The 27126-nt window shown below is 42.6% G+C and overlaps 1 protein-coding gene across 5 annotated transcripts in view; it reads right to left on the bottom strand.

Moving 5' to 3' along the window:
• Positions 1-26806, bottom strand: part of ADGRF5 (adhesion G protein-coupled receptor F5) — a 96618-nt gene extending 69812 nt beyond the window's left edge. For 2 of the 5 annotated variants that reach the window (XM_079147141.1, XM_079147140.1), the window contains exon 1: positions 1531-2211. In XM_079147141.1, coding sequence (XP_079003267.1) covers positions 1531-1848 — 318 coding nt within the window. In that variant the 5' untranslated portion in view covers positions 1849-2211. Of the gene's footprint in view, positions 1-1530; positions 2218-26543 lie in introns of those variants that run through there. The other 3 variants (XM_079147143.1, XM_079147139.1, XM_079147142.1) reach the window with 3 other exon arrangements.
• Positions 26807-27126: the final 320 nt, after the last annotated feature.

Below are 27126 nucleotides of genomic sequence, written 5' to 3'. Positions count from 1 at the left end.
CCAGCTACTCAGTAGGCTGAGGCAGGAGTATTGCAAGTTCAAGGTCACCCTGGGCAACTTAGTGAAAACTTGTCTCAAAATAAAAATATAAATAGATGTAGCTCAGTAGTAAACACCCTTGGGTTCAATTCCCAGTGCCATAAATAAATAAATAAATAAAATGCCACCTTTAAAAGAAGACTGAAAGAGATGGAAAATTAATATCTCTGTTCATTGCATTTATTATCCATCAGATAAAAAGGGAATCTCTCCTACCTTTACGCCAGCTTCACTGTGCCAACCACTTTATCTATCTATCCATCTACCCATCAATCTATCTATGTCATTATTTTATTTTATTTTCCCCTCTTTCATTTCCAGAAAAGACTGTCTCTGATTTTTTTTAAGGAAAAGCCCAAACCACTACTTAGCAAATCTAGAGCTTCATCATAGGGAAGTTGTTATTAATATTAATAATCACCAAAATCAAAACCAACACAGAAGTAGTAGTGGTAAAAATGAGTAAAACTCTCAGACTTTGCTAAGTGTTAAAAGAGCTACTTGTGTTTCCCCTGGGTCATTTTAACCTTCCGTGGTGTTGGCATGGGTCAGGACAGGAATTGACCAAGAAACTACATTGTGTTCCTGTGTCTCTGCTTGTCGTAAGGGCCAGGAAGAACAGAAAATAAGTCCTTCAATTGGTAATGCAGCAAAGTGTTGATGGGATAATCTTGGGGTGGGGAGTATGCATATTGGGGAACATAGCGCTTAAAAAACTAAACAGATAGTCTTTAAGAATATATTCACATATTACTTAATGTAATTGAAAAATGAAAAAGTCAACTGCATTAACCTCTTATGAAAGGAAAAATAGCTATTGTGAAGGTGCAAGGTCTGGCTTTGTACGAAATATAAGAAAACATGGTTTAAAAAGCAAGCCACACGCTACAGAGCTATTCCTTCTTTCTAGAATGTTCAAAACAAGTGTGCCCAGCTCCTAAGCCCCAACACTCCCACTGACCTCCTTCCGTGGTCTGACTACAAGCTCCAGTCCCATCAGCCATGGCTGGGAGGTCTCCCTCGCCATGATCCTGGACTGGGAGCTGAGAGACCATGCCAGGCTCCTCCTGCTATCTAGATGCAGCTTCCACCTTCTCACTCAGCACAACCACAGTGACTACCTGGCCATTGAAATGCTCATGGCAGGGCAACTGAACACTAGTTCACAGATGCTGTAGTCCTGATCATAGTTTCTGGCTCAGGGATTCATTTTTAAAACAGCAAACAATCTGTACTAAAGAGAAAATCTGACAGAATCGCAGTTAGTTGCCTGACAATCTTCCTAAACATAATCTTAGTATCGGGACCACTGGTATGCACGGTGCTCTTGACACCATACCTTCCCTTCCCTGCACACACTGCAGCTAGGAAAGAAAAAAATTAAGAGAATCAGAGTTAGAGATGCCTTAAGAGGAATGCCAGAGTGACTTGGGTCCCTCGGAGGACTTGCTACAATGGGAGACAGACAACAGAAGGAGAATCACTTGTTACCTGTGCAAGACCGAAGTTTTCAGACTGGCTCCTGCTCTGAACAGACGACCAAAAGCTTCCCTTACAAGGCCATTTGCCCTGCAGCCTCCCCAGGGACTTTACTCCCAGTGGAGGGAGAGCCGAGCAGGGCTCATGGCACACTTTGAGCAAAGACCGGCAGCTACTGTGCCTACGCTTAGCCTCACTGGGGTCTCCCCCAGCTGTGATCCTCCAAGCCTCACAGAACCATCCCCGAGAGCCTTGCTGCTGTTTTAAAAACAAGAAGTGATTTCCTGGTCCTCTTCCCCGGATGGCGTGTGCAGTTTCCCTCACGCCCATGGGAAGTCCTTCAGATTCTCTTATCTGGAAACCTCTCCACCAAGTGGACAGACTTGTTTGGCCAATGCCCCTTGTTCTTGCTTTTCTTTCTCTGAAGGGAGGCGGGGGGAATCAAAAAAAACGAAACCAGCTCAAACCAACACTGGGTTGGAACTAAGGAGTGGTGCTGGATGCCTGGTTTAAAAATTCTAAAGATGACCACCAGTTTAGATTGCGTGGGGAAGATTTACATGATCAGTGAGCTCCTCACCTCTAGCAGTGTCAAGAAGTCAGAGAATAAAGGAATCGCCTCAGGTTGAGAGGCCCGACCCTGGGTTTGAGGAGGGGTACACTTTGAATATGCCACCTGAAGGGATATTCAGTTCTCCTAGGTTTCCTGGGAAACTATGAACATTTGTGCATCAGACTACACATTCAGTGACAATTGTATATCATCTCGATAACACTGATACTTAAAGATAGGGAGACCTGGAAAAGGTCCAGTTGGCAAACTGCAGTCAGGTTGTTGGGTTTAACTCTGAATCACAATCAGTTTTTGAGCTGGAATTAACCCTATTCATCCTCATCCTACGAATAAGGTAACTGAGGTCCAAGGAGAAATAGTGGTCTACCCAAAGTCAGACTACAGATGGTAAGTGATAGATTATTGTCCAATTGTTTGGAGAATGCTATTAAAATGTTGTTCAATATCCAGAGCTCCGCCCACAAAATGTTGATAAATGAGGCGTGGCCTGGAGCGCAGGAATCTGCAAGGGAAATATGTCCCCCAGAGACCGCAAGTGGGGTTTTAGAGAAGCCCTCATAATGTCAGAGCAAGAACTCCGGAGTCAGACTGTAGGGATTCTAAGAGCTGCCCCACCCAGGTCTATTTATGTGGCCTTATGCCCCTTAGTTGACCTCCTTGAGGTTCAGTTTTACTATGTGTGAAAATGAGATAATAACCACGCTGAGTTCGTCAGAGGCTCCGTGAAGCTCAAGAAAATCTTAAGCGGGTTAGCTGTTATCTGGAGATGTGGCTCTACTGCCTCTGAGCACATCTCTTTCCCTGTCCCCCACCCTCTTCTTGGTCTCCTTTCTTTCTTGCCTGCAATTGCACTAGGGTATAATATCAGTAGACTGAAGGCAAAAGTTAAGTGCAGTCATCCCTATTGGATTGGTTTCAGGAACCCCAGCACACGCCAAAGCCCACAGATGCTCAAGTCTCTTACATAAACTGGCATTGTGTTTACTTATAACAACTTACACACATCCTCCCATGTAATTTGAATCATCTAGGTTACTTATAATACCTAATAAACGCAATACGGTGTAAATGCTATGTAAATAGTTGTTCTATTGTATTTTTTAGAAAACAATGACAAAGAAATAAAGTCTATACATGTTCAATATAAAGATGATTTTCCCCCCAAATATTTTCAGTCTGAGGTTGATGGAATTCATGAATTCTGAACCAAGAGAATATGGAAGTCTGACAATATTTGAATAAAGAGAGAATGAACCTTCAAATTTTATTTTCCACTTCTAGGTAGTGATTCTCAATTGTGTTCTACCAGTTGAATTGGATATATTTTGCCTTAAGTAATTGGATATATTCTACATTCAGAGTTAGCCCCTGGCAAATGCTTCTTTCAAAATGCTTTGCTTGCACTTCAGTGGTTGGGTGCAGTTGGCTCCCTGACGTGGAATGAAGCATTGTCAAAGTGGTTGTCCCTTCCCTGAGAAGCAATTCCCCTCACCCACAGGCCCCTGCTTGTTGCTAGGAACACTCTGTGCTCTCTGCACACACTTTACAATGAAAACAAATGCAAATAAAAAAATGGAACCACCATGTGGTGTCGGCTGCAGCCCAGAATAAACCGCTGATGGAGAGGCCTTGTCCTGTCATAACTACAGCTGGAATTGACTGACACATATGTCCTTATTTTGACTTCTAAAACGTTGGAGCAGGTGGCAAGTTGAACCCAAACTTCTTCAAGCAAAACACCAACGTAGCCCAAGTAGTTAATACCCCAGTCTTGTTACCCATGTTTGTAAGTAGGAAGGGTCCTGTACAACTTCAGGGTACAGTGTTACTAAAGACAGAGCTCCTACTTACTCAGACAGAAATTTCAGCACCAAACAAATAAATATTTTCCAGCAGTTTCCATGTCCTTGCTCTTTTGCACAGATTTTCTGGTGACGACTCCCTCACCTCATTCACACTTTTCTCAAATACAGCTTTCTTAGTTAGTCCTTTGCTCACCACCGTATTCCACATGTCAGCTCTTCTGATCCCCTTTAATTATTTTACCATAGCATGCATTACCTCCAGTACACTCCAGGGCACCGTTCCACTTTGGGCTGTCAGAAGCTGCCATTCCCTCACTAGAAGGTAGGCTCCCTGAGGGAAGACATGACTGACGATTTTGAAAGTGTAACACACCAGCAAAATTATTACAGTAATACCCCAGTCCCAGAGCTGCATATACAAAAAAGCACATAATGATTCAACTCTAAAAACACTCCCACTTCCACATTTTGACAGGGTAAATCCTTTGTTTTCCTTCTTTTATTTTATATCCCCAACCAGATGTTGGTAACCCTCTTGACCCGATGTAGCCCAGGGTCAGTTCTCTTTTGGTATTTCTGTATCAAGGCCAGGAAAAGTCTTCACTGGCACTGACCTGTTCTTATGCCTGAAAGGAACCAATAAATAATTGGGCAGTTTTATAGTACATAAATGATTTTATTCTTATCTCCTGTGTGGATATTTTGGCAGAGTCTCCACTAATGGGATTGGTCACATTTGTGCTCAGCTGCAGCCTCCCAGGTTTGGATTTCACTGTCCACTGCTGAAGAGTGTCATCACGCCTTCTCCATGTACTCGTCTTTCAGATACAGAGGTTCTGAGGCTTCCGTCATTTGAGCCAACTGGACACACTTGACAACTCCTTTCTTCAGCTGCTTATGCCTCCAGTGATGGCCCCAGCCTCTGCCAGAAATCTCACACATATTCCAAGTAGAACCTTCTTTTGGACTCTCCTACCTTCCTTGTCTTTTCTGGGTACAGAGAAACTTAAGGTATGACTCCATAGAGGTATCAACAGAGGGCAATGGAGAGGTCTGAAGACCTTCACATAGTCTTTATTGACCTTTCCTTAGGCAATTCTGATTCTATTCTGCAAGTGACATCTTCAGTTCTTACAGAGGACAAGCCATCCATGTAGGAGAAGGTGCTTGCTGATGCCATGGCATGACACGTGTCACCCTCATGATGCATATGATGTTATAGTTATTGATTGAGTGAATGTGTCGTTCAATCCTCTTCCTCCAGTCCCTGCCCGCTGCCCCAGTATCATGCAAGAGTGTTTGAGAACTTGGGCCCTCCTTGTTTCAGCCTGGGAGGGAATCTGCAAAGAAGGAAGCCACCCTTTTCCTCTTAGAGCATACATACATGTTCTTTGGACCATGCACACTGGGTGACCAATCCCCTGCTAACCTCTGCTCCTTTGTTGTGTATCCTGATGTGGATGATTGGGGACTGCAAGTGGCAGTAAGGGCTATCTGCAGATATCTGGTAGGTCCTGAATTTGGACCTACAAAGCCTTGAGAGCATCTCCCATTCACATTCCATTGTCCTATGCTGTTTTCAAGGCCTCAACCTTCCCTATGGCCCTAATATACAGCCCCCTTATTATAGAGCTAATTTCCTTAGAATTTACAAAGGTAATTAAGGAACACCCACATTGCCAAAAGGACTGGAAAATATGAGCTGGAGAGTCATCCGTGTCAGGAGAAAAATCAGAATCAAGGAATGTTTGCCTGAAGGGGGCCAGGTGATCATCTGTTCTCATTCCCTAGCATCGGGCAAAGTTGAAAGGTTTAACTTTAGTTAAACACTTAAGCAACAAAACCTACTAATGTGAGAACAAGAATTAGAATTTAGGTCCTCCAATTTCCCATTCAGTCCCCTTAACATTACATCTTAGTGTCCCCTTCTTATCTCTAATTTCCTGGAAGGAGAATGGTTCTAAGTAGAATAATTGGCATCCAGAGGAAAAGTCCTGTTACATTTCTGCACTGTGAGCATAGTCAAATATCTGCCATTGTTTATCTCTATTAATTAAATAGAGATGACACTTGTTATCTCCTCCAATAACCACGAAGTCCTACACATTTTCCTGAGTCCCATATTTAACTGTAAGGGGTGATAGAGGCCTTCAACTTCTGACAACACCCATAAACAAACCTGTCCCATCAATAAGTCAACAAGAAAACTTATTCCAGGAGTTTCTTCAGGCCACACTCCAAGCCAGGCTAGGATTAAGTCCACATCATGCTAGCTAGCTGTTTTGTCCTACTTAGACAAAATCTCAGGCTACAATCTGGCTAAAATGCTTCCATTACATTCTTCTCTGATTCTAACTAGAAAGATGCTGGAAAATGGGGTGACCACCACAAGAACACCAGAGCTGATCCAAGTCTGACTGGGTTTGAGAACTAAGCCTAACCTAAATGTTGATCATGGACCCCTGTCACTCTAGGTAAAATTGCCCTATCCCAGTTATGGAAGTTCAGAGCGCCACTTTCCACATATGGGCATCTGGGATGCCCCAGGTTAGTGCAAATGAGATGCAGCTTCTTTATCAAATTCCATGAAACATACACCCACAGAAAATGTGAACATGAAGATTTAGAGGTGAGGAAATCAAAGACCTGCTTGAAAGGTGACTGGAACAGCGGACATCACTGCTGTCAGGTGCCTTGTCCACCCCTCCACTGTGCCATTTCACAGGCTCCACCTTCTCTTGTGCCAGCCTCTCTAGTTTGATAGATTTTTTCCCCTTCTTCTCCGCAGTCTATTCTTCCATCAGCTCCCCCCTCTACAGGAATAAACATCATCCATTCCTGACCTTACGCATGTAAACCTCTACTATCTTCTCAGGGATCTAGGTCTCAAATGTTTCCAAGGTGCTCGTCAAAAGACAGCTCCCTCCCAAGGAAGTCTACTAAGACAATCATCTCCTTACATTGGAACATTTTCACACGTAGAGGCAGGGAGGTTATCTATATACAACTCATGTCTGAGATGGAGTAGGGATTTCTGAGTGTTGAAAGAAATCATACTATACTTACTTACTTATGCTGGTAGTCTTGACTTTTTTTTTTCTTTGCTGTACTAGAGATTGAACCCAAAGGTGCTTAACTACTGAGATTCACCCACAGTCATTTTTTAAACTGTATTTTGGAACAGGGTCTTTATAAGTTGTCCGACTGGCTTCTGAGTTGTGATCCTCCTGCTTCAGCCTCTCGAGTTGCTGGGTAGGCATGCATCACCATGCCTAGCTGGTAGTTTTTTCTTTATGATTCTTGAGTCATGATTTAATTAGAGCAAAAAAGGACATTGAAATAAATTAGCTAAAATTTTCCAGGCCCATTTTCTTCCATGAAAGAATATTAAGTAATTTTTTTCCAGACTGGAATATAACTGAACTGAAAGTATAGTGAATGGCACCATAATGGTCTGAAAAATATGATACCGGATGTATAAGTTGTCACCTAAGTGACAAATGATAACAACAACAACAAAACCCCTATATCTATTTGCCCCTAATTCCTGAAATTACACTTTTAGGGAAAAATTGGTTAAAAATGAAGAAACAGCCTCTCCTCTGACTCAAATAGTTTTGAAAGCTTGATATCATACAATTCCATTTCCAGAAAGTTGCATATTAGTGTGAATTAGTGTAAGTCAGCAGTTAAAGAGATTTTAACATGAAAGAGAGCAGAAGAAGAGGAAGATGATGAGGTGGAAAGGAGAGGGGAGCAATGGAGGATGGATTTCAGAGCAGAGTTCCTTTTTTTCCAAATTAAAAGCACATATTATTGTATCTTTAAATGGAGAAACAGATTCCAATACAATAATAATTAAGGACTTCAACACCGAATTTCATCCATGGACAGATCATCCAGGCAGACATCAACAAAGGAACTTAGGAGTTAGGTAATACTGTGGATCAATATTATGTCTGAAGGGATCATTTCTATAGTTCGTTACTAGGGAAGTTTCTCAGGAAACCATGAGGTGGGGGATGAAGTGCTCTCTCCTGAGAAAGAAGCTGGCTCTTGGTATCGCTTGGTTGAAACCACCACTTGATGTTGGTGATCATTCTTTTTCCTTTGCAAGAGTAAGTGGTTTCAGGATAGTTAAGACAATCAGCAACAAGTATTGGTGAGTTCGTAGAGAAATGGGGACCTTCATACATTGCTAGATGAGTTCCACAGAGCATTGGATCAGTGATTTTTAGAAATGTTGGCCACAGCTCAGGCTGTCATAGTAGAGTACAACAGACCATGTGGCAGACCATGTGTCCCAAACGACAGAAATGTACTCTCTCACAATTCTAGAGGCTCCGAGTTCAGGATGGAGCTGACTTCGGGGTTGCGTTCCGATGTGGCCCATTTCCTGACTTGTGAAAGGCTGTCTTCCTGCTGCATCCTCGTGAATGAAGCCTCTTTTTCATCACATTCCTCTTCGTCCGGCACTCTGGATTTCCCCCCTATTCTTCATCTGTGTAAATGGTTACCAAAATCAAAAACCCGGGTGCTCTTCTCTACAGTCCTTAGGATTCCTGGTCACATCCGTCAGGAAAGAGATCTCCCCTCCCCTGTCCCCAACTCAGGGTTTTCTGCTGTCCCATGTGAATGAAACTGAACCAGGGAGAGGCAAGAGTGGGCTTTTTCAAATGCTCAGAGCAGTTCCTACGGGTACCTGAGGGCAGGTACACAGCTCATATATTACCACCATGGTGAAATTGCTACGATCACAGAGCCCGGCGGTTCTACAATTTAAGTTGGTTTCATCACTCCTCACAACAACCATTACACACCCTCTCCTCCAGCAATAGCCTTGCCTCGTGCTTCGCTGAGAAAACAGTCAGTTACATGGAAATGCTCATCTTCCTACTCAACACAGCTTCAGCCAAACCGCAAACAAAGAGCCCAATAAGCAGATTCTGCCTCCAGCTGCTCAGCTCTCTTCGGGGGCCCCACTGTCAGACAAATCACTCTTCTTTCCCTGGTCCTGGATCACTGCTGTTCTCAGGGGTCCCAGAGTGTTCACCCAGCAGGGTCCTATTCCCAGTCTCATCTTCCCTGACCTGTGGCACCATTTGACAGGGTGACTCCCCCCTTGAAACCCATCTTCTGGTCCCTTCTGTGGCCCTCACTCTGATCACTCCTCCATGGCCACTCTTCTTCTGCCTGATTTCTAGAAGTTGGTGATCCCAGGCCTGATGTAGGGCCTCACTCTCCTTTTTCTCCTGGGATTGCTTCTAGGGTGACCCAATCTAGCTCCATGCTTGAGAGACTATCCATGAGTGAGGGTGAAATAAAAATATTTTTAGACATATTAAGAACAAAAGGGTTTCTGTCTTACTGACTCTCACTGAAAGGATGACTAAAACAAAATTTAAAACAAGATTTTGTGCCATAGACCTCTTATACTACCCGATGAAATCTCTGGATTTCTTCTTAGAATAATGTTTATAAATGCAAAAACCAAAATATACAAGATAGTAAAGGGAAATAATCATATTGAAATACAATTAAAATGATGTGATTTAAAGTACATTTACTTCTTTATTAATTGGTTTGAGTAAAAGACTTAATAATCCAGGGGTAATAACAGTCACAATTTTAAAGTGGTTAGAATAAACTAGATTTTGAGAATCTACAGTACAGTAATATGATATTTCAAATCTGCTTTCCATTGGTGATGGTTACAGGTACCTCTAATACTGCTAGGGTTCATTTCCTAATTAGTGGAAATACTAAATTTTAATTAGGGGTTAGTGAAAATAGGGGCAGATTATTTTCCCATGTAATTTTGTGGACTCCTTTAATTTTACTCATGTGGGATACATGAACCTAGGTTAAGAATTATTTAAAAGAAAGGAGGAAAAGCCAGATGTGTTTGGTGCATGCCTGTAGCTACTGGGCAGGCTGGGAAGGCTGAGGCACAAGAAAACCTTGAGGCTAAGGGTGTGAGGCCAGCTTGGGCAACATGGCAAGACTGCCAGAGGTTGGGGTGGGGGCGGGGAGAGAGGGAGGAGGGAGGAAGAAGAGAAGAAGAAGATGAAGAAGAAGAGGAGGAGGAAAAGGAGCTGAACACTCAAGAATTAGTAGTTTAAAAACAATTTTCTCAACAATATAAGTGAATAATTTTGAGGCAAGGGTTTAAAAGATGAAATAAAATGTTAGGTAACTATAAAAAAGAACACAAGTATTCAACTAATGCTTTTTAAAATTAATAAATGAATAAAGGTCAGATTTTATTTCATTTCTTGTTTCTTTTTCACCTACTAGGAAACACCATTAGCGGAATCAGTACATTCAAAAGAAAAATCATAGCAGGTTTTGGTTGCTAACATATTCCCACAAGGTTTTCTGTGCCTGTGAATGCCCCCTGAAGCTCACCTGTTTGTTTATAGGGATTCAGCAAATCCCTACATGAACAATGAAGTGTCTTCTACTATGTTGACAAGAATAAAAGTAATTTCTGAGGAACAGCCATAAATCTCCAGCACATAACAGATGTTCAATAAATTTTCCAAGACTTATGATATAAGAATAGCATCAATAGTTCAATCTGCCTTCTGCTCAACCAGAGAAGAGCCATCTCTGTGGTAAAAATTACCATCCCCCAAGTACCATCCCACCTCCCTACTGAGTCCCTGCTCCTGGACCCCTGCTTTACGTCCTACAGTTATATCCCTGAACTAACACTCCTCTCAATTCCTCTGAGGGACGATATATTCTTTTTAAAAAGCTCCTCAAGAATATATAGTATATCAGACACAATGACAATGTTTGCTTGGGAAAGAAACCAAGATAAAATACTGGCCCATGCCTGCGTCTATGTAGGACCATGACTCTAGAATTCAGCTCTGAGAAGAGACTGAAAATAGCTCACTGAGAAGAAGCACAAGGCTGGGGCAGCAGTGGTGGGGACGAAAAATGAAGCACAAGTGAGAATAAATTGAATTTTCTGAAGTTCCGCTCCTTGGGGAGAAGGAAGAATGCGTCTTTTAAAAATACAGAGATGCAGAATCTTGAAAAATGACAGGAGGTCATGACTGAGCTTTGGGAAACTAAACACTGAGCAAAGTCTTAACAGGCCAAGAACACTTTTTATGTTCCCTATAGGAAATTATCTTAAAGAAGACGTGAGGACACATAATCTCCTATATATATTAGTAACCTCACTCACTTTCTTCAATACTGAGGTATTAGCTGTTTGTATCAAGTGACTGGCTGCAAATCCATTCATTTCTCAGTCCCCCCAGACCCAAGAAGTTGGTGTTCACTGGTCTGTTCTGCTTTATACCATAAGGGCAAAAACTCTAGGAGATGAACCGACTTTCTCCTTGGCCTGATGATGAGGTTAGTAAACATGGAGGTGAGTGGTCCTGGGCTCCAGCCCACGCCTTCTAAGGTTTTCAGATGGGAAATGAATGGAAAAGGCATTCGTGGTGGCTGCTTCTTCTCTGCTCTTTGAAATGTTCTAGCACTGCCCAAACAGACGCCTTGCTTCATGGAAAGCAACCAGCCTCCCACAGCTCAATGGCCTATCTCGCCTCAATGAGGGGGTCTAGGTTTTCAAATTCCAGACCTTTCCTAATTACACTGCCTTCTATTTACCAGACTCTGTATCTAAGGACTGCTAAATTATTTTTAGACCTGAAACACAGTACACAAAACACAGCTCCGCATCAACAATTACATGATTATTCCAGGCCCACACCCCTCTGGTTGCCTCATCTGACCTGGAGCATTAAGAGAGGGAAAGCCAGATATATTTTTAATCTCTTGGTACACGTGCACCTAACACCACACACATTCACATTTCTACATGTTGCCAACTGGAGTAAAGAAGGCAAGAGCACCATCTCATCCCTTGCACTTGGGGCCCACCCTGGTGTCACCAGTTCCGGAGTGTGTCCTGAACTCTTCATACCAGCATAGGAGACCTTCGTTTTGGAACTAGTTTCCTCCATCTTCACTTGGAGCAACCCTTTTAGGATTCAGGTGTAAAGATGGGGGAGGAAAGACCTGCCACTGCCAAATGTAAGTGGAGAGAGACCCCAGGGAGAATGAACCCCAAGATTCACTAGGCATTTCCCGTGTTCTCCAGGGGAAGCTTATCTTGCCTTGCTCCCTTCCCTAGTCCCCCACTTGCTCCTAATTAGCTCCATCTGGAAATGTCTCTCCAACTGAGAGGAAGGAAGGCATTCATGATTCTCTTTCAGAACAGTTCCAAGACCCCCGGCCACCTGAAAAAAATAAGTGTGGTGTGTGGTACTGACTTGGGGTCAGAAGGGAAACAAGCTTTAGCTCCACTTGACCCTGAAGGAAGGAAACAGGAAGCCTTGCTGGGGGACAGGGGTGAAGCAGCCCTCTGGGACAGGCTGTCCTATTACCTTCTGAACTTCTCCCTAATCAAGAATGTGGATGAATGACTCCTGTGCGGAAAGCAGAGCCTCTGACAGCAATATCCACACCTCTATCCAATTTAAAGAACTGATCTTGTACGAGAAACAGTCCTTAGGGTATCAGATCTCCACAAGTCTCTCAGGGAGGAGCCACTGGCATGGCATTTCAGAACCCAGAGCAGCTGCCTCCTGCCCATGGTGGGGGTTTGTTCCAGTTGAATGCTCCTGCAAGTCTGGCACCTGCAGAATTCCCCTGACATGCATACCTTCACAATTGTACTGTTGGACATGTGGCACTTGGATCCTTGCTCAGAGTCTATTGTCAGCAAAATTCAACAGGTCCTACAACATGATGTAGACATCTGTAAAACCAACTTCCAAGTGACTAAATATATATATAGTCTAGATGTCAAGTATCTTCTCATTCTTTTCTTCCAGGTCTTCCTGCAGAGTTTGTCCCCCTCCAAACTTCCTTCACATGACAGAAGACTGCACTCAACAGAGTATGATAATAGGGACAGTATGGGGTTTACATCGCACACCCTAGGAAGAGGCTTAACTCTTTGTTCAGCATGCATGCCTCTTCTTCCAAGACATGCATGCATTCATCCCATCACCAAATATGTATTGAACATTTATACTCCATATACTGTTGTAGGTGGTGTGGATGAGTAGTGACTCAGGAGCTGCTCCCCAGGAGGGTGCTGGCTGGCCTCAGCTTACCCTCCAGGTCCATCTCTGCCCTTCTCAGCCTTGCTCAGTGCCCCCAAGAGACCATCCCTGCACCCTGAAGCACCTTGTTCTCTGGGAGAGCAATGGGAAAGGTGGAGAGTGGGAGATTCCAACAGGCGATTGCAGGATGGAAGGAAAGGGGAGCCAGGCAATCATACCTCTGCCCTTCAGTCAGATTGTGGTTTTGGCAGTGGCTGTGTTCCAGCGAGATCCCCCATTACCCACAACCACAGATCAGGACAGAATCCTCTGATACTATCTACCTCCCCAGAATTTTTGCCCTTTTGAGCCTGAGAAGAGGGCAGCGCCCCATGCTACTGGTCCTCTGTTGACTTAACTACCCCATCTCTTCAGTTAACCTTTAAGAGTGTCACTTCTTTTCTGCTAGGACCTTGACTGATAGAGTAACTGACAACAAACAAATGCATTTTATATCAGATGAGCAAAAATGCTATAAAGATACATGAAGCAGGGCCAGGGCAATAGGGGTGTGTATGTTGGTGCAGGTGGCATCTAGCCCTCTTTTTTCCATGTTATTGCAAGTCCCTTTTCTGACCCTTGCTCACCCCTACCCACTGTTGGGTTTTCTACTAGATCCTCAGTTTTTCTTATCTTTGACCAGAGCAGTTCAGGCCATCGAAGCACCTCCCTTCTAATGTAGTCCTTAGTACCCCAAGCAAAGTGCCTTCCAGTAGTTATCGCTCTAGTTCCAAGACAATATTGAGTATCAATAATGAGAAATGTTTCCTATCATGAGTTGTTTGTGAATAAATATGATTTGTAGTTTCACTTTGTGTGTTTGGGAAATATGTACCTTCTTTAATCCTGGAAACAAGTTCCCAATCCGGCCCTGCAGATGCTTTGTTGGCAGAATGAGCATGTTCCAGTGCCCTCTACGGCATCCCACGCTCTTTCCCTCCCCTTCTGCTGGCCTCACACCCACCACCTCCAGTCTTGTAAGCAGAGAATCATGGCCAAGGAAGATGGGTCCCTCCCACCTTGCTCTCACCCTTGACAAATGTTGCTGACTGGTAGGTAGCACTTATCTATTTCTGTATTTTCTTGCTCTCTTGTCTAGGAAGGCAATGAAAATAAGAAGCTTGGGGTAGCTATTGAAAAGGAAACTGAGGTTCTGGTGGTTAAGGCCCCTAAAGGTGAGAAGTCCTCTAAGCAATCAATGACATCCCCAAGTCCATCTCCTCTTCCCGCCATATGAAGGACCATCGTGGTGGGCAGAGATCAGTACCTTGGATGGGGTCTCCGTGAATCTCATGGGCAGACTACTTAATAAGCCTTCAGGGCATCCATTGACCAGGATCCCCAGACCCTTCTTGTGACCTTCTCTCCAGATCCCAAGGTGGAGTCCCAGAATCTTCACCATTAACAAGCTCTCCAGTTGACTACAATGCAGACGACACTCTGAAAGCCACTTCAGATGTGCTCCAATACCTCACAGGGAGCCCTCGCCTCTCTCCAGATTCACTTTATTTTTCCATTCTTTCAATTTTACTGATTATATCAAAGCCACAGTCCTTGGGACTCATTCTTCCTTGAATTAGTGACCCTTTTCTACTGGTTAGGGTGGGAAACTTGCTTTCACAGCGTCACTGAGTAACCAGCCTCAGGTATCTGGAGATAGTGCAGACGTGGCTAAAGCTGGGTAGAAACCAGATGGGCTGACAGATGTGAAGGGGAGAGAAGGCCCTGGCTTGGGAGGATTGTGGCGAGTTGTGCAGAAACAGCAAATAAATAGACCACCAAACTGGTACATCTGGGTGACTTCAACTAAAATTCCAGAGTGAAAATTAAACCAATGAGGGGAAAGAGCAGGTTAATGAAAGCGTATTGTTTCTAGTACTCAACGAAAGTAGTTTTCCATTTATTTCCTTTTTATACAATCACAGTTAATTCGAATTATTTTTAGTGACTTCCCTTTGAACTCATTGTTTCAAAACTCAAAAGTGACTTTCAGTAAGGGTTGATTTTTGTTTGTGAGGATCTGGAATAGGGAGCACCATCTAATTTCACTGGTAAACTAAAGGTGACAAATTGTATAGGGAATCTTCAAACATACATTTAGACCCTTCCTTCTGTATGGAATAGAGGTGGTGAATGGAGTTGAATCCACCTTGGATGAATGAGGAATCCTAGGTGCTTCCAGACATTTGGAATGGTATTTCCATTTTAATATGCTTTAGTTCAGGCTGCAGAGCTGATTATAAAACTTCCCAGAAACTTTCCTCTTACGATTTGCTCTCTTTATCGGATCTTGTGGGCCTCATTCTGATTCCTCACTTGCTTATGTTAATGATTAATTCTGCTGCTTATTTTTCACATTCAACTTTTTCTTCCAAATGTCGAATGTGAGTGATTTCATTTGTGACTGTGACATTAGAGAAGGTATTTTGGCCTTTGGATTTTTAAATTTGTTCTGGTTTTGTAAACAAAGGGGAAAATAAGCACACAGGATCCCTTCTTTCCCATCCATCTGTCCGGTTGAGTTTGGATTTCCCAGCCTCTTCCTGCCTTATCTTTCAAGAAGGAAATAACAGCCCTTAGGATATATTTAGGTCTTCACCAGCTGACCACACTCAGAGACACAGATCTCCCATTTCCACATTGGCAGCCCATTTCATAGAGACTCAGATTTGGACTGTTCTAGAATGTAGAGAAACATGCTCCAAAGCCACAGCTCTGAGGTCTCCAAAAGAGCAAATGCTTGACTCAAGTGTTTCTTTTGGGCGACAAGTGGCTTCCTGCTTAGCAAACACCAGCTTCAGAGAACTAATTTTTTAAATTCCAAAGAACCCTACAACTCACCATATTTTGACCTCTGACAAGACGAAAATGAACCAGAATTGTCAGAAATATTTGGGTTGGATTTTCTTAAACTACCAAAATGTTAGTAAGAGAAGCATTGATAGCAAAGAAGATAAGAGATTTAGTAATTTTTCCTTCCAGGACATTTCAAATTTTAGTGAGACTAAAGACCTGCCCAAATAATTTGACTCAGTTCCTGGATTTGCACTCTGAGGTTCTGCTCAGCATGGACATGCAACAAGTTCTCTTAGCACCACCTGGAAGTTTGTTAGAAATACAAATCCTCCCTGAGACTGCCGAATTCAAAATACAAGCAGTGGACTCCAGGAACCAGTGTTTTGACACTTTCTGGGTGGTTCTGAATTATACAAAAGCTTAATAACCACTGAGATGCAGCATGTTTATTTTTTATCATAGTGGTTCTCACTTTGAAAAAAAAATACTGATCCCTAGTCCTCAGGCCTAAACCAACTGGATCAGAAGCTCTGCAATCACTTCAAGAAATTCTGACAAATAGACAAGCTTTTGGCTTAGTCCAGGGGGGGGGCACCGTTTTTCTTTCCCAACACGCACACACACACACAATTGTCTTCAGCTAAAACCCTTAATAATTACAGTTTCTGCATCCACAACCAGCTTACCTCTTCCTACTAATTTTCTCCCCCAGATTTATTGAAATATATCTGACAAATGAAAATTGTTTACATTTATGTTGCACAGGGTGATGTTTTGGTATATGTAGGCCTCGTGAAATGACCATCACGGTCAGGCTAAGTGCTGCTTACTTCCCATTGCACCCTCCCCTCCCCAGACCAAAAAGAACCAGAAAGTCCTAAGAAGCTTCTTAGAAAACTCCATATAGAACACTTTTAGATTCTATTTTTTTTATATGTGTGTGTGAGTGTGTGTGTGTGTCTCCCTTTATCTCTCCAAACTGCTTTTGCCTCTCTAAACTCAAACTATTTCTTTCTCCGTCTCTTCTTCTGATACAGTGCCCTACAGGTCCCCTACTAAGACTGCACACTCATGACCACTGTGTGTCATCAGTGTGTGTATGTGTGTGTGTGTACATGCATGTGTACACACTGTGGTTTGGCAGTTTAGTTTTGAGATAAAAACATAATTAGGATATATTAGTAAATTGGAAATACTTATTAGCCAATTCCTTAATTAAAGGCCTGACTTTTTGAAGGCTCATCCAGTACAATAAATGAACTCATGCAATACTGAAATTTGTAGTTTATGAAATTATTTGCTTAAGATGAGTTTCAAGTAAAAAACAACACTCAGATTTTGTAATTTACATTAGATACAAAACCTAAGCATACAAGCGATGGGCAGAATTGCCTGATAAAATAAGTAAGTAGAACTTAATAGACAACAGATGGGAAAATAGATTAATTTTGCAGAAAATTACTAATTTCTATTATAAGCAGCCCAGGTTCACTCTCTAATTACATGTCAGGTTATGTTAGCAATTTGGTTATATATTTTTATTTTAAAAATTCTATCCTTTTTACCAACAAATTCATTCATATTCCTGAATGACCAATTTGCTGCCTGGACAAACATTTTTGAGAACGGCTTTGTGTGGAACTCTGTCTTAATACTATAGGACATAAATCATCCATAGGTTGGAGCTGGTTGGAAAGTGTGGATTCTGCAGCACTGCTGTCCCACCTGGTGCCAACTCCCCGCCCCGACACACACCCACAGTTTCTGATTTAATAGGTCCAGGAAGCCTGGGAATTTGCATTTTGGCCAACACTCCAATCAGTTCTGGTCTCTCAACCACCCTTAGACAAATCATGCTTTGCATCACCAGTATCTCCTTTGTCATTTACATTTCTTATACTAATATTCTATGCATATTATTATAAAAACCCAAAATAGAGATTTCAAAGAAATTAGATTTTTCCAAAATTAGCAGGGTACACACTTTCTTCTGAGAGCCAAAAGGGACATAGAACCTCACCCACCACTCTGAGTTGGACGAACCTCTGCCCTGTACCCTAAGACCCTTCCCTGTCCCTTATGCTCCTAGGAGGGAAGAGATTGGATGGACTCTCTACTGCCTCAGTACTCAGCCTCATTCTCTGTGATCACCACAGTTCTCTTTTGGAAAACTTGGCAGTCTGTGCTTTGAAAGAAGAAAGGACAAGTCTACAAGTACAGCTATGGGAAAATCTATGCAATGCCACCATGCACAGTGAAGCAGCAGCCTTGACATAATATTATTTCTGTTACTTCACAGCACCATGCTTAAGGTATGTGGATGAATATACAGTACCATTCATGACACATTCAGAAATTCTTCCTGAATGGAGATTGAAATACAGCCTGAAATCCAAATTGTCATTCATTTCTTGCTTTTAAACAAGGATTAAAAACTCAGGAAGTGTTCAGAATTGTGATTCTGATGTTGAGAAAAGGTAACGAATTGGTTAGTAGTCTAAACATGAATAATTTAAATATTACATTAAAATTAAAATTTGCTATCACAACCATCCAGAAACAGTACAAGATGTTACTTTGGTTAGAATTAAGTTACTGTGAAAAGACACGTTTGCATTCCTAATGAGCAAACATTTATAGAAAACCTAATGTGCCCCAGGTATGATGCCAGGGACTAGGAATGAAGACATGAATTGGATGGCACCCTGTCCTAGGAAAGAGGCACCTGAGAACATGCACTGAGGTTTGAACCGAAAGCACTGGAAAGGAGGCATGGGGAAAGTGCCTCAAGGCACCTAGAACAGAGGCCAGTTCTGCAGAGAGATGGGGGGATGTGTAAAAAGGAAGCTGGTGACATTTAAAATAGGCTTCAGAGAATAGTTAACAGAGAAAGGAAGAAAGAAAATTCTAGGCAGAGGAATGTACTTCAGCAGGGCTACAGTGAGGATGGAGAAAAGAAGGTGACCCAGGTCAAGTTCAACAGGAAGTTGAGGGGAAAGCAGTGGGAAAGGAACCTGCACAGTAAACTAAGAAGTCACAGCCAGAGGAGAAGGAAGAAAGCCAGAAAGAAGTCTGTGGCACCCCAAGAGAGAGCAACAAGACCAGGGGACATAGTAGTCAATGGCTCCAGATGCTTTGATGATGAAATGAGATGGATTTGAGGGCATAATGGTGATAGAGAATCTTGGCAAGGGTGGTTACGAAGGTAAACCTGGGATCAGGGACACAGAACAGGGAGTGGTTAGTGGTGAGAGAAAGACACAAACATCCATGATTCAAGAATTCTAAGGGGAAAGGCAGATGGAACAGAAGCTGAAGAGGAACATGGGAGGGGAAGAGCTGCTTCTATTATTTTAAGATGTGAATTATATGTCAGTGGAAAAGAGTCAATAAAAGGGGATGTAGTGAAGCCATTGGAAGGACAGGAGCCAGTGAGAGTGAAGTTCTGGACGTTTCCTTTAGGGAAGGAGGGGAGGACCAAGAGATGAGTGTTGAGGCTGAAACTAGCATGGAATCCGTGTGACAAGGCCAAGGGATTTCCTTCAAGATAGCAAACCGCCTCCTGAGAGCAAGGTGTGGATGTGTCAGTGTGCATGTGGGTGCTCTCCTGTGCTGGTGCTTGGAGGGTTGAGGACACTGAAGACACCATGAAAACGTTGAAGAGTCCCAGGATGGATAAGGGATCATGTCCCTTTTCTAATCTTTTCTCTCCTTAACTGAAACAATTATCTGGCTTCATTGCACCCTCACAATACATGAAGGTTTGTATCCGTATGTATATATAAATATGTCATGTGCTCTGAAATTTTTCCGCGGGCAGTGCTTCTGCATTCCCTCAGTGCTTAGTAGTGTTCAGGCATGTGGAGTAAGCTCAACAAATAGTTCTTGATTTTTTTGACAGATCTTTCAACTCATCATGCCCCTGCTTTAGCCAATAAGCAAACTCTAAAGGGGTAAAAGCAACTATAATCCTATAAGGATCCCGCTGTGGAGACAGGGAACTGAAATTGAGTCAGCATTTGTAACAGGAATGCAGATTAAGTCGAAGAAGGTAGATGTTTTATCTGATCTGATCAATCATTAAGTGCATGTTATCACACTGAGAGAAAATCTTTTTAAATAAAATGCTTATACATTTTAAATGTTTATAAATTTTAAAATGAAATGTTTATTGCCTATTTCCTCTCTCTCTCTCTCTCTCTGTCTCTCTGTCTCTCTCTCTCTCTCTCTCTCACACACACACACACACACACACACACACACAAGCACACGCACATGGACATGCATGCACAGGTACCTGCACATCTGCAGGTGCATGCACACCATTGAAATCCAAATATCATTTTGTTTCTTAGGTGGCAGTGTAATTTTTCTGTGAAGGAGAGTTGTAAGAGCCCCGAGCAAGAGAAAGGGTTAAGTAAGGATCTCTAGTAAAGCTTCAACTTGTTCTTTGAGGAATAACAAAGAGAGGAAGCACAGCCTTTGTGGAAGGAAATTCCCAGGCCTCACTTTGGACATTCTCAACCTGCCCCGTGAACCCCTGAGGGTGTCTGATAATAAACACTTGCAAACAAAACAATCCATAAAGGCATTTTTACTAAGATTCTTGCATTCTCACCAAAGGGCTAGAAAATGCTTTCCTGCATCTGGGATCCTGGAGGTGGCCTGGATTTCCACCTGCTGGCAAAGCCCAACAACCCTTCCCTGATGACATTTGTACGTGCAAGTCCCTCTTGCTCCTTGGGCCTTTGATTGTGCAGGGGCTGGGGATGAAGCTGCTGGAATGCAGATCACACACTCAATATGGGTCAGGGCAGTTGTGGACTGCTGTGTGCAGACCTGAGACCTACCTCTTCATCTCCCTGAGACCCCAAGACAGTACACCTGGCACATTGAAACTTTGAATAATAAAGCAGTGACTGTCCTTGGGAGTGGAGAGAGCTTCACAAAGACATGAAAGCTCTACTAGCTCTTTTATTGCAGTAGCAAAAAAGAAATAAACAAAAATTGGAAGCTTAATGTTAAATATTTTAACAGCGATTTCTTGCAAGTAGATCACAGCATATTAGAACCAAATTGCAAAATCTTAAGTCAAAGTCCAGTTTAGGTTCAATTATTTGTAGCATTGTACTTTATGTATTCCAAAACTATTAAGATATGGAATCTGTTTTACCCATTTGGTAGATGAGTAAATCAAAGATCAGTAAATGGCCTACAATAATAGCAAAAATCTGAGTGATTCCAGGGTCTGATACTTGCTCTTACAAGTAACAAGTATGTATACATGTGTGCATTAGTTAGAGCTGTATGTGCTTTTATGAGTTTTTTTTTTTTTTTTTTTTAACACGAAACATATTTAAAGTTGCTTTGTTAATTGCAGTCCAACCCAGCATCTTCAAATGGTATCCCTGTTTCAGGATTATACAAGAATCCACTTCACAGCACCAGTAAGGGTTAGATACTTGACTACAAATAGAAAGCAGAGCCTTTGTTTTGGAATTGCCATCACTAGTTTCTGAGATATTTTTAGATGAAATAATCATCCATGTCTACTCATTTGCATCTGCCCAGAATTGCAAGCGACTTCCAACTTGACCACCCCCATACTCCTGATGGCTGCATTCAAAACCTTAAGGACCAAGGGGATGACAGGTCCCAGATTTCACTCTAGGTGGGGTTGACATGAGCCTCCACTCCAGCCTCCTTCTGCCCTTTGTACTGCAACAATGGGCGGAAACACAACCTTGTTAGAGGAAATTCCCAGGGCCATGCTTTGGACATTAGACAGTTGCTTTGCTATGCTGGGTAGGCTGATGTGCATCTAAAAATAAACACATGGTCTGCAAGAGTTTCTATGATTTTGCCCTGCACAGTTGATTATGTTTCAAAGAGATTGTTTTAATATTGTTGTTTTTAAGAAAGCAAGCCTAGGTAAACCTAGAGAATAAAATATATCAAGGCTTTGTTTCGATTTGACAAATGGTGGCACTTGCTGATACCCACTTCTATTTGAAAGGACTCCTGTTTTTCTTCTTCCAGGATCTCAAAGCAAGAGAAATAAATTGGAGAAGGAAAAAGAATGCCGAGATGCTGCCCAGTGTCTTTGAAAAGATATGAAGATCCCAAGCTGTGTGACCAGATAGCTCTTCTGAGTCTAGGAAAGATAAATGGAGAGCAGAGAATCCCAGGGCAGCCTGGGCCTCTGTAGGCTAAATTTTCACTTCTCTAGAAGTGTCCAGGTCTTCAGCTGGCATAGAGGCTATACATAATGCAGCTCATTTAGAGAGAGATAAAGGTGGGTGCAGAGCAGGCAGCCAGTTCCAACCAGTTCCCTCCTCCCCTCACAAGTCAGATTATCCCACCATAGACCTTATAATTTAGAGGATGATAGAACTATTTGCTTTTACTTTTCAAAATTAGATTTCCCAAGTGGTTGGAACATATGTCCACATTGTAGTCCTTCCAATCTATAGATAGACAAGAAATCAGGGACAAAACTCTGAGTCTTGCTAATATCTGCCAGGCACCACTTCGGCTGAAAATGTACCAAAACGTGGCAATTTTCCATCAAATAGAAATGTCTCTGCAGCACAAGCAATAACCCACCATCTAGTTAAAGAGTAACCCAAGAAGAGGGATTTGGGATGAACTTTTCCCTCCTCATTGTTCTCATTTCTTTTTCTCTTTTTCCTGGAAGTCCAACCTACCCCATTGTTGTTACAAGGATCCTATTTTAAAATCACTGCAACAGAAAAGGAGGACTAGCTAGTGGAAAGTCAGCCCCCCTCACTCTGACCTGGAGATTTTTTTCAGTCCTTTATTTGATGGCTTGGGCTAGGGCACTGACATCAGGAGACTCTTGGTAGTGGGAAGGAACCTTTGAGGTCATCGCTGAGACCACACCCAGTGCAGGCATCGCTTTGGGAACACCCCGGTCTCTGGTCTTCCAGGGTGATGGAATGTTGCCAGGGACAGGACGTTCACCACGCCACAAGGCAGCTCTCCTGGTTCTAGACCATTCTGATGGTGTATAAATCCTTCCTCATATTCCACTGAAATCTGTTAGTCTATAATTTCCATTAATTGATCTGGTGGCCTCTTTTTCCACTGGAAGCAACCTTTAAATATTTGAAAGCAGCCTTCATGTGCTGCAAGACTTACTTCTTCCTTCAAATATCCCCTAAATGTTCTTTCAAATATTCTTCTGCAGATGATATTTTTCTCGTTTTCATCGTCTTGGTGAGCTTCCTCTTAAGATCTGATATATTTCTTGAAGAAATGTACTATGCAGTTTGGCTAACCAATCTTCTCTACACTTTGCTACATATTAGCAGATAGTGTCAAAAACAAAACTAAAAGGTAGTAAGTACAATTACTTACTTAAGGAAGTAGCCAAAGGGGGATTTAAAACTAAGTCTGCCTCTTTCTAACCCATCACATGCCTCTGGTTAAAAGAACAATGTTGAATTGATTAGCCAAGTTTGGTCTCACCTGCAGTCTGAGATCTGTGGCACTCCACTGGAAACTCCCCATGCCAGTTAACATCTCTTTTGCTGCTATAACTTGTGCTCATTAATAGAGATAAAATGGAATTTGAACAATTAGGAAATGACCAGCAAGAATGTGCTGCTGAGAGTGAGCTGTATCCAAGGTGGTCTTGAGGCAAGTATTGAGGTGACAGGATAGATGAGCAGCAGGAAGCAAGAAAGAATTCCAGATGTCCAAGGGGGTATTTCATTTGGAAGCTTCAGATGATGGAGGAGTAGGGAAAGAGTTGAAGGGAGCCAAAGTAGTCCCTTGAGACTGCCTAAGCTGTTTGCTTAGGCCTGCAGGTCAGGCCTCGAGAACAAACAGAAAGTATTGGTTGTCTCCCATCTATCCATGCACCCTACAGGAGCACAAGGCTGAGGCAAAAGATACTATGCTCTGCTCCAACATTTGATTCCAGGTAAAATCTGACTAACACACAAATCCTTAGGACCAAAGAGGAAGATCCTGCATGTAGTGAGAAAAGGAGCCTTGTGTGAGGATCGACGTATGGGACTGACTCTGTGTCTACAGGCTTCTGGATTTTTCCTGCACCACTTGGTAGAGCCACCTCCTTTCCTTTGGAATGCTTTCCAAAAGCACAGGTTGCTTAAGGATGGTACTACCTCCCTCTTCAGCTTCCCTACTTCAAACTGACACTGCACCCCCAAATTAATAGCTAGTGGATCTTCTCTAAATCACAGGGCATGCTCCTGAGGAGCCATTGCCACACTGTGCTCTGGGGAAAGGTCCCAAAGGATAACATTAAGATCTATAGCTGAGAACATGGCATAGTAACGAAATAACTCCCCTGAGTTTCTGCTGCTCTGACACAGAGAACTGCGGAGAATTGTCTTTCTATTATCATGCAGCATGAAAGCAGAGGTTCCCTAAATGCGGTCTGCTCTGTGCATTCCATGAAGTTGAGGGCTTTTTTCTCCTGTGGCTCTGTCTTATTTACCACTTGAGAAAATCAAGGTTTGGGAAAGTTTGTGGACTCACCTAAAGTCACCTGGTAAGAGAGCCAAAGGTACAGGAGCAAACCCAGGGCCCCAGAGCACAGCTCGACTTTTTCCTACTTTGTTTCTGATGTCTTTACTTGGACGTGCCAATGCTTATAAGAGGTCAGGCTTCTTGAGGTTTTCCTTAAAGAGGAACAGGATAGAGGATGATAAAAAGTTTTCCACAGGGAGAGTTGCATGGAGCAGGAACCACATCTGTGTCATTTGCTGCCATAATCCTAGCACGTAGGAATCTCCCTGGTATGTGCAAAGTGCACAATATGTATTTGCTGAAAAGCAAATCCCCGACTTGGAGTGATGAAGAATGGGAGCACTGATGGGAAATCACCCAAAGAGAGAGAGAGGCTACCCACAGACACATGGAGAAATAGATTCTAGAAGGTGTGACACATCACAGGTACTCAAAGTATTTGTTGAATGAATACATCTGGCAAAGTCTCAGAGAAAAAGAGTGTGGGAAAATGTTATAGGGATTGGGAAGCTCCTGCACACACGTAGCTCTCATTCTGATAATCAATTCAGGTTCTTCAGGCAAGGTACACATTCGTTCATTCATTCCTGAATTCAACCAACATTGACTGAGCACAACTACATGCCAGGCATTGTATCAAGTGCCACAGATTCAGAAATAAAAGACCCATGACTCCTCAAGTAAGAGAATAAACAGAACAACTGTCATTTAAGGTGGTAAGGGCTATGGCAGAATTATTTTACTTAGTGCCATAAAATCACAGCCCTGGAGGATGCTCAGCAAGTGGTGGACTGGATAAGAGGTAATGAGGGGTGCAAATCAGGTTGTAATGGGTAATTGGGTGGAGAAGATAAATGAATGGAGGTATCCAGGCAGGAAGAACAGCATGCCCAGACGCAGGTGGGCAATAGAGCACTCACTAACTGGGGAAATGGAAGCAAGCATTCAGTATGGTTAGAAATTCAGGGTTTGAGACGTGAGGCAGGCAGAACAGAAGAAACAGGCCTTGAAAGTCTCATCTACCCTCCTCAAGTCAGTGACTGATCACCCAGGAATCGGGGTAAAATGCAGATCCAGTAAGTCTGGGGAAGGATGGAGAATGTGCATCTCCAACAAGCTCCCAAGCAACACGTGAAGCAGCAGGCCCCTTGACTGCAGGTGAAGTATATGACTGTAAGCAGTGGAGCACAATGACATATTTCACTGAGAAGAGGGACATGATCTGCACTGCATCTTTCCAAGAACTCTGTAGGATATGGAAAATGGAATGCAGGATAGGTGTAATTGGTTGATGTTCCATGAAGTCAGTATAAAATATTTCTCCCAGAGGAAAAGCTGGTTATGAGTACAAAACGAAATGAAAATAAAAACATAAAACCCCCACAATAATCCAGAGAAATATGTAATGTTATTTGAATATGCATTAACCTTTCTCTAGGTCTCAGCTAAAACATTGCCTTGGACTCAACAGCGACCAAATAGAACAGTCAGATAAAGATGCGCACCATCTCTGCAGACGATGAACACAACAGAATAAATAAAATCAGACTTCTCAGCTATCACGGGATACACATTGTCACTACTTATAACAAATTTCAGAAAACCTTGGGGAGAACAACTATTTTTCATAGAAAGTTCTGGAAAATAACACGGAAGTCCACCAGATCCCTGAACAAAGTGCTTTTTATTTTATTTATAATGTATAGGTATCTCCAATGAGAAGCACCTGTTTTCTTTCTATTATCAAATCCTCTGTCAATTTTGATACATCTTTAACTAAAAAGCTCAGAAATTAATTTTAAAAATCATAGTAGGAGGCTATATTATTAAAAAGGCAGCTGGCAAACTTTGCCCCTTACATAGAAACCAAAAAACACTATTCCTAATAAGATTTTTCCCCACAAAGAATTGGCTTCATGTTCTTTGTACTATGTTCTTTGCACTATGTTCTTTGTACTATGTTGTACTTTGTACCATGTTGGTATTCTTTACCCAAAGATGTACAGAACCAAAACCACAAATTTCATCTCCCTCTCACTATTCTCTCTCATGATCACATAAATCGGCAAATCTCCACAGGACACATAGCTTGAAAACATGCAGCCAACGGAAAATGCTACATTGGACCTTCACAGCTAGCTCAGAGCAACTTGATTCACATTCAGCAAGACAAAGCAAAATTGTGTAGGTACCTACCTTTCTCTTCTGTGGTTTTCAGGCTCATGAAATGCAGCCCTGTACTGAAGATCTTCCCCAAAAACCCTTAGTTGAGGTGAAACTTAAGAGCGCCCCAATCAATCACACAACCAGAGAAGGGTGTAGTTTCACCAGAACAGCCTTCAGACACTCAGGGCTTGCAGGATTCCAGACCTCAGGGAGCAGAGGTGAACTGCCTTCTGCTCTGCTGCAGGAAAGAACAAGAAGACACAGTGTGACTGGAGGTGGGGGCGGAGGCTGGGCGAAGGGAAGTAATATGGGGACTGTAATAAATAAGAGATCCTCTCCACATGACTTCCTGTATTTGGTGCCTCATGCCTCTCTCTAGGCTCCCCAGAGGAAATAAGAAATTTAAACTTGTTCTTTGACCACTGGAAAGAAGAGAATAAACATGCTGAGAACCATGAAAATGAGAATAAGCAGGGCAACAGGCAGGGAGCCGATGGGACAACCAGCTTTACCTTTCCCCAAGTACTTTCTTCCTGGGGTTTCTCCAAGTGTTTAACTCTGCAACAGTCAAGATTGCCCTCATCCTCTTCCACTGCACTGAAGCATTTTCTGG

The sequence above is a fragment of the Sciurus vulgaris genome (genome assembly GCF_902686455.1).
Source record: "Sciurus vulgaris genome assembly, chromosome: 7".
NCBI classification, from domain to species: domain Eukaryota; kingdom Metazoa; phylum Chordata; class Mammalia; order Rodentia; family Sciuridae; genus Sciurus; species Sciurus vulgaris.
This window is presented reverse-complemented; position numbering and strand designations above follow the sequence as displayed.